Below are 8,911 nucleotides of genomic sequence, written 5' to 3' on the forward strand. Positions count from 1 at the left end.
GGCCGGCACCAAGTAAAAAGACAACATGGTTTCTATTAGTGTGTGAACTATAAATAGTTTTATAATTAAATGCCATTTTTATTTATTTATTTTTTTGCCATTTTTATTTTTAATGAAATTTAAATTCACTAAATAAAAATGACAAATGTTCATTTTTAAGCATGATGTCAAACATTTCAAGTTTTATTAAGCATGTATTATTCATGCAAATAGATGCAGACACACACCTATACCCATCTAAGCAAACAATACTTTATTCCCAAAATTCATTTAGTGTTGCTAAAAGAGTTTCTGATTGAGTGTTCTGATGGAGTTCCTCCTTTCCTTCCTTTGTCCCTTCCTCCCTTTCTTATTTCTTTCCTTTCTGCCTTTCTTTCCCTTTTTCTTTCTTTGGTTTATATGTCTAAGAAGTTTGCTTAGATCTCTGTATGCTTACCTATCCAGTTTTTAAAATTGACTGTATTTGACACAGTGTTCCATTAATTTCAGGTGTATAACACAATGATTTGAGTTGTCTCTATGTTATGCTATACTCACCACAAGTGTAGCTACCATCTGTCACCATATCACACTATTACATTATCATCGACTATATTCCCTATACTCTACCTTTTATCCCTGTTAATTATTCAATCCACAACTGAAAGCCTGTGTTTCCACTCTCTTTCACCCATTTCACCCATCTTTCCACCCTCCGCCCTTCTGACAACTATGTGTCCTTTAAGAACATGAAACTTTAAGTTTTCAAGACCACATTATAAATCTATTTTTCTACTTTCTCTTTTGGCTGATATGTGTGTATCAATTAGCAGAATTATAAATAATATTTAATGATTTTTACCATAAAAGTCACAAGCCTACAAATCAACCTCGCGAAAATGTTTGAGTAACTTTGAAACATCACCTTCTATGCAATGTTCTGTTCATGTTATTTCAATTTTATCTGAAATCTGTTAGCTATTAGTTTACATAGTATTTCTGGTTTGGCATTTTTCCGTTCCCCAAATTCCTGGAATATATAGAAAACAGAACTTATTCTCTTGCTGGAGAAAATTAATCTGGGTAACTGTAGCCCAACATTAATTAACGGTTGGCAAACAAGTTTGGCTACAGTGCCCCTCTCTCTCAAGCAACAAACTCAGCCTTCATAGTCTGTCACAGAATAAGTAGGTGAATAAGTAGATGGCCAATCTTCTGATGCTATGTTATCTCATATATTCTCATGATATAAATCCCTGATAGTTCTGCTTCCATTATCATTTTTGTATTAGTTCTATCTATTTTAGCAACAACTAGTTCTTAAACTTTTGGATGTCACAGTTTGGTAAAATTTCAAAGCAAAATTTGGGATACCAATACAATTAAATTATTTTCAATTTTTACAGTTTGAATATTAAAATTTAAGTAAATACATTCCTCTCATGTTACAAAGTTGTCTATCTATCTATCTATCTTATCTATCATCTATCATCTGTCAGCCTTTATTTTTTTGAAGACCATTGATGTTCCTTGGAAGAGGATGCCCTATTCACTTTCTTTTACAGTTGTAATTTTTTTTCTTTCTTATTAGCTGTCTCTCATTTATTCTTTTTCTAGCAAACAATGTCTCACTTTCATTCTTCCAGGGGAAACTTTTCCTATCCTACTAATTTGCAGACTTCCTCTCCATTATGACTGTCATAGTTACAGTTAAATAGATTTCATAAATAAACAATATTAATTGGAACCAATCTATCACTAAGTGAGAAAATCTTAGCACTTCTGAAACATACAAAAGCGCTAAAATTGACATAAAATATGTAATAAAGAAGTATGATGGAATGAAATGTTTCAGAAATATAAATTTCTTTGGGTACATTGTAATTGTCCATATATTCAAAATATATATCCAAAAAATTATAACAAAAGCTTCAATCATCCTAATTTTCTCCAGTTCATCTTTAAAAAGACCAGTGTATCAAGATTCTGTATATATATATATATATATATATATATAGAGAGAGAGAGAGAGAGAGATAGAGAGAGATTACCATATGCAAAAGAAACATTAGTACCTTTTCTTCATTTATCCTTCAATGGTGGAGAAATCCAGAGCAAATTTTAACATATTTTCATAAATATGCCAAGCAAATTTACCAAATAAATACTATAAATTCAATAGTTACCTTTTTTCTGACTTTACAGACCATTAATTGTCTCTTAACAGAATGATACTAGAATGGTATAATCAATGTTCAGGCCTATCAGAATATCCTCACTTTGTCTAGTTGGGTTTATATGGGAGCATTCATCCAAAATATTTATTGGGCACCCTTCTACTCCAAATGTGGTGCTATAGGATGGGAATAAAATGTTAAATGAGATAGTTAATATAACCACAGTGATATTTGTCAAGCTTACATTTTAGATATACAATAAACAAGGAATCAGGGTAAAAGGAAGTAAATAGAATAGTGGCTGCTTGTGATGAGTTATTTGAGGCAAATAAAATAGAGGACTAATTTCTATTGCGTGGTCAATAACGACAGCCTCTTTACTGTGCTGACATGTAGGCTAAGATCCAATGGATGAACAGGAGCTAGGCATGTGGCACCCTTCAAGCAGAGGGAGCAGGAAGCTCAGAGGTTTTGCCAATACAACGGGATGGGAAGTGAAGGCAGGTGTGATGTGAGATGCTACATGCAGAGGAAGGTGAACAGAAATGAGGCCAAGGTCAGAATGAGGGGTAGAAGAGTTCAATGACCAGGCATTTCAGGCCAAGAGTTTCCATGAACTATTTTCACTCATTTCTCTGGGTTTATGACTGCAGAAGCAGCTCCCAGAGAATTAGACGTATTGAATGCCTTTATGTTCACCATACATGGGATGAATGTATGGCATAGCTGATTGAAGAAGCAAGAAAAGTGTTCTCATGCAGGAGTAAAGCCAATTTAATGCATTCTGTCCCCAAGGATCACAGGTTTTAAACATGGGATGTTTCCATGAGGTTTGGTTTACAATAGCCCGCAAACCACAGGTGAAACCCTGTTTTTTATTGGAGTTCAATTTGCCAACAGATAGTATAGCACTCAGTGTTCATCTCGTCAAGTGCCCCCCCTCAGTGCCTGTCACCCAGTCACCCCATCCCCCCGCTCACCTCCCTTTCCACCACCCCTTGTGCATTTCCAAGAGTTAGGTGTCTCTCATGTTCTGTCACCCTCACTGGTATTTCCCACTCATTTTCCCTCCTTTACCCTTTATTCCCTTTCACTATTTCTTATATTCCCCATATGAGTGAAGCCATATGTTTGTCCTCCGATTGGACTTCACTCAGCATAATACCCTCCAGTTCCATCCACGTTGAAGCAAATGGGTATTTGTCGTTTCTAATGGCTGAGGAATATTCCATTGTATACATAGACCACATCTTCTTTATCCATTCATCTTTCATTGGACACCGAGGCTCCCTCCACAGTTTGGCTATTGTGGACATTGCTGCTAGAAACATCGGGGTGCAAGGTGTATCGGTCTTTCACTGCATCTGTATCTTTAGGGCAAATCCCCAGCAGTGCAATTGCTGGGTCATAGGGCAGGTCTATTTTTAACTCCTTGAGGAACCTCCACACAGTTTTCCAGAGTGGCTGCACCAGTTCACATTCCCACCAACAGTGCAAGAGGGTTCCCCTTTCTCCGCATCCTCTCCAACATTTGTGGTTTCCTGTCTTGTTAATTTTCGCCATTCTCACTGGTGTGAGGTGGGATCTCATTGTGGTTTTGATTTGTATTTCCCTGATGGCAAATGATGCAGAGCATTTTCTCATGTGCTTGTTGGCCACGTGTATGTATTCTTTTTTTTTTTCAGATAGTTTTTGCTTTTTATTTTTTTTTATAAATTAATTTTTATTGGTGTTCAATTTACCAACATACAGAATAACACCCAGTGCTCATCCCGTCAAGTGTCCCCCTCCGTGCCCGTCACCCATTCACCCCCACACGTGTATGTATTCTTTGTTGAAATTTCTGTTCATGTCTTTTGCCCATTTCATGACTGGATTGTTTGTTTCTTGGGTGTTGAGTTTAATAAGTTCTTTATAGGTCTTGGATACTAGCCCTTTATCTGATATGTCATTTGCAAATATCTTCTCCTATCCTGTAGGTTGTCTTTTAGTTTTGTTGACTGTTTCTTTTGCTGTGCAGCAGCTTTTTATCTTGATGAAGTCCCAATAGTTCCGTTTTGCTTTTGTTTCCCTTGGCATCATAGATGTATCTTGCAAGAAGTTGCTGTGACCAAGTTCAAAAAGGGTGTTGCCTGTGTTCTCCTCTAGGATTTTGATGAATTCTTGTCTCACATTTAGATCTTTCATCCATTTTATTTATCTTTGTGTATGGTGTAAGAGAATGTGTCTAGTTTCATTCTTCTGCACATGGCTGTCCAATTTTCCCAGCACCATTTATTGAAGAGACTGTCCTTTTCCCAGTGGATAGTCTTTCCTGCTTTGTTGAATATTACTTGACCATAGAGTTGAGGGCCCATTTCTGGATTCTCTATTCTGTTTCATTGATCTATGTGTCTGTTTTTGTGCCAGTACCACACTGTCTTGATGATCACAGCTTGCAGTACAACTTGAAATCTGACATTGTGATGCCCCCGGCTCTGGTTTTCTTTTTCAATATTCCCCTGGCTATTTGGGATCTTTTCTGATTCTGCACAAATCTTAAGATAATTTGTTCCAACTCTCTGAAGGAAGTCCATGGTATTTGGATAGGGATTGCATTGAACGTGTGATTGCATTGAATGTGTAAATTGACTTGGGTAGCATAGATGTTTTCACAATATTAATTCTTCCAATCCATGAGCATGGATATTTTTCCATTTCTTTGTGTCTTCCTCAATTTCTTTCAGAACTGTCCTGTAGTTTTTAGGGTATAGATCCTTTACCTCTTTGGTTAGGTTTATTCCTAGGTATCTTATGCTTTTGTGTGCAATTGTAAATGGGATTGACTCCCTAATTTCTCTTCAGTCTCATTGTTAGTGTATAGAAATGCCACTGATTTCTAGGCATTGATTTTGTATCCTGCCAAATTGCTGTATGAGTTCTAGCAATCTTGGGGTAGAGTCTTTGGGGTCTTCTTTGTACAGTATTATGTCATCCACAAGGAGGATGCCAATTTGCCAATTTGAATGCCTTTTATTTCTTTTTGTTGCCTGATTGCTGAGGCTAGGACTTCTAGTACTATGTTGAATAGCAGTGGTGAGAGTGGACATCCGTGTCATGTTCCTAATCTTAGGGGAAAGGCTCCCAGTGTTTCCCCATTGAGAATGATATTTGCTGTGGGCTTTTCATAGATGGCTCTTAAGATGCTGAGGAATGTTCCCTCCATCCCTACACTCTGAAGAGTTTTGATCAGGAATGGATGCTGTATTTTGTCAAATGCTTTCTCTGCATCTATTGAGAGGATCATATGGTTCTTTTTTCTCTTGCTGATATGATCTATCACATTGATTGCTTTACGAGTGTTGAACCGGCCTTGCATCCCAGGAATAAATCCCACTTGGTCATGGTGAATAATCTTCTGAATGTACTATTGGATCCTATTGGCTAGTATCTTGTTGAGAATTTTTGCATCTGTGTTCATCAGGGATATTGGTCTATAATTCTCCATTTTGGTGGGGTCTTTGTCTGGTTTTGGAATTAAGGTGATGCTGGCCTCATAGAACAAGTTTGGACACGATGCCACAACTCCACTCCCATGGGATAGTCTTGCAATTGTGCACATAATTGTGGTATAAGTTTGGCATTATCAGAGAATAAGGAGACTGGGTTTAACCAATTTGTGTTTATATCCTACTTTCCAGGGGAGTGAGAAGTGTGTGATTGATAGAAGATGTGTTTATTGAGGTTGTCAAGAATCAGGCTAAAAGCCCTATCATCAGGAGTCACCAGACAATGAACACGCTCATAGAATTTGGTTCTAAAATAACAGTCATAAAGGACAAGAATTCCTTTTGGAGTTTTGAATTTCATGTTTGGGAATTCATTAGAAAATCCTTTCACTTCTCAAACTAATATCCTTGTAAGAGGCTAGGAGTATCTGCAACTAGTTTTCAAATAACATTTTTCCTGACCATATTTGTTAAAAAAAAAAAAGATGGAAAATATCCACATGTTAATTTCCTCTCTTTTCTCTGTCTTCTTTTTTATTTTCTGCCATTAGGTAATTTGAGAACATACACCTGATTCAAAATATTTTTGTTCCCTTTTTTTAAGTACAGTGTCACTAAACTAGAGATTAGCTATTTCATTTAGAACCTAAATAGTTCCCCTGTGTTCATGTGTAATTGCCACAGGTAAAGGTTGTCCCATAATGAGGGGTATTAGCATTTAAATTTAACAAAGTAAAGACTGTAGAGACGTTCCATGATCCAAATGACAAATCACTAAGGAGGGCTTGCTGAGGAATTAAAATGACTCTAAAAATTAACCCAAGAAATTGGGACAAGGAACAGTATGTTTCAGTGAGATAGACACCAGAAAGTAAGGAAGCTCAGATGAGTATAGAGAAGTTGGAATGTCTGGGCTCTTAAGCTAGTGGGAATACCTCTGTCTTCTTTCCTCTCTCCTTCCTTCCCCCTTCCCCTATCTCTTCTCTCTCTCTCTCTCTCCCTTTCTCTCTCTCTCTTTCTGTTCTGTCTCTCTGTCTCTGTCCCCCTCCCCTATTCTTGTCATCAATACAGCTCTCACACAGTCTATGAGATAGAATATTCTCTTGAAATTCTAGCTTGCCTTTCAGATAATATCCTACTTCCCTATTCCAAAGTCCCACATCTCCTAATACAGCAGACTTAGAAATGTATGTTTGTTTTCTACATTACTTAAATGCCTACTCACTCTATCATAAACCATTTCTTTATATAAACCATATTTTGCTGAGTTCTTTCCTGCTAGACAAAGGGCTCAATATATATACTAAGCCCTTTTGAGTATATATATATATATATATATATATATATATATATACACACACACACACACACACACACACATATTTAGTTTTACAAATATCTATCATAGAACTTGTTTACACTGCATTGCTAATTCTCTTTCTATTCAATTAGTGCTTGAAGGGCAAGCACCATATTTAGTGTTTACTATTGTATCTATTGCATCTACCTAGCACAGTGCTCAGACTATGGAAGGTACAAACCAATATTTGTTTAATTAAAATCTTGGTTAATTGAAGAAAATTCAGGAAGTGTTAAATAATGTAAAAAAATGAAAAAAAATTGTAATATTATCATCCAGAAAACATTAGTTAAGAATCTTATGTACAGGCCTGGAGAGGGCAGGAGCTCTTTCGCCATGGCAGCAGGGTGGATCTCGAAGCAGAACCAGGATGCCACTGTCTACATCGCGGGCCTGGATGAGAAGGTTGGCAAACCACTGCTGTGGGAGCTTTTTCTCCAGGCAGGGCCAGTAGTCAGCACCCACATGCCAAAGGATAGAGTCACAGGTCAGCACCAAGGCTATGGCTTTGTGGAATTCCTGAGTGGGGAAGATGCTGACTGTGCCATTAAGATCATGAACATGATCAAACTCTATGGGAAGCCAATAAGAGTGAACAAGACATCAGCTCACAACAACAACCTGGACGTGGGGGCCAGCATTTTCATTAACAATCTGGACCCAGGGATTGATGGGAAGCTGCTTCATGATTCCTTCGACGCCTTCAGGGTCATCTTCCAACCCCCCAAGATTATGTGGGACCCTGATCCAGGCAACTCCAAAGGTTATGCCTTTATTAATTTTGCGTCATTTGATGCTTCGGATGCAGTTACCGAGGCCATGAACAGGCAGTATCTCGGTAATCGCCCCATCTCTGCGTCCTATGCCTTCAAGGACTTCAAGGGGTTGCGCCACGGCTCAGCAGCTGAACGACTTCTGGCAGCCCAGAACCCACTCTCCCAAGCTGACCACCCTCATCAGCTGTTTGCAGACACACCCCCTCTGCCTTCAGCCCCCAATCCTGTCGTATCATCTTTGGGGTCTGGGCTCCCTCCACCAGGCATGCCTCCTCCTGGGTCCTTCGCACCCCTAGTGCTGCCTCCTGGAGCCCTTCCACCTGGGATACCCCCAGCCATGCCCCCCGCCACCTATGCCTCCTGGGGCTGGAGGACACAGTCCACCATCAGCAGGAATCCCAGGGGCCGGACGTCCTGGACATGGACACTCACATCCTCACCCATTCCCACCGAGTGGGATGCCCCGTCCAGGGATGTCTCAGATGCAGCTGGCCCACCATGGCCCTCATGGCCCAGGACACCCACATGCTGGGCCCCCAGGCACTGGGGGGCATCCGCCACCCCAACCACCACCTGGAATGCCTCATCCTGGGCCTCCTCCAATGGACATGCCCCTTGAGGGCCTCCGTATGGATCTCTCATGGGTCACCCAGGTCCCATGCCTCCACATGGGATGCTTGGACCTCCTCCACTGGTGCCTCCTCGTGGATACACTGGGCCTCCACGACCCCCACCCTATGGCTACCAGCGGGGACCCCTGCTTCCACCCAGACGCCCCCCCCCCAGGTTCCAGTTCTCCTCATAGCCCACTCCGAGGCCTTCTTCCTCAGTAATTTCTAATTCTCTCACCTCCTGTTCTATCTTCCTAATATCTTTTCAATTCCTTGGACTAATCAGATTTGCTGAAGCTCCATAGGGCTAAGGCACTAATCCCTCTCAGGTCTTTTTCTTTCTTTTCTTTCTTTTTTTTTTTTTAAGTGTAATTTTTTTTTTCACAGGAGCTTTTATTATTGTTTCTGTGTTGGTCCTAAGTATTTTGCAAATACACAGAGAAATTAAAACTACTCGTTTTTTTTTTTGTTTGTTTTTTTTTTGTTTTTTTTTTTAAAATCTTACGTACAACTCCATGTT

General features: G+C 39.4%; 1 protein-coding gene across 1 annotated transcript; it reads left to right on the plus strand.

The window, feature by feature from the left end:
• Window positions 1-7,340: 7,340 nt before the first annotated feature.
• On the plus strand, window positions 7,341-8,585 carry LOC129503535 (splicing factor 3B subunit 4-like). Its single transcript, XM_055315678.1, is given in 3 exon segments — window positions 7,341-8,120; window positions 8,122-8,395; window positions 8,398-8,585. Coding segments are annotated over 3 exon segments (1,242 nt in total).
• Window positions 8,586-8,911: the final 326 nt, after the last annotated feature.

The sequence above is a fragment of the Nyctereutes procyonoides genome, unplaced genomic scaffold (genome assembly GCF_905146905.1).
Source record: "Nyctereutes procyonoides isolate TBG_1078 unplaced genomic scaffold, NYPRO_anot_genome, whole genome shotgun sequence".
NCBI lineage: Eukaryota > Metazoa > Chordata > Mammalia > Carnivora > Canidae > Nyctereutes > Nyctereutes procyonoides.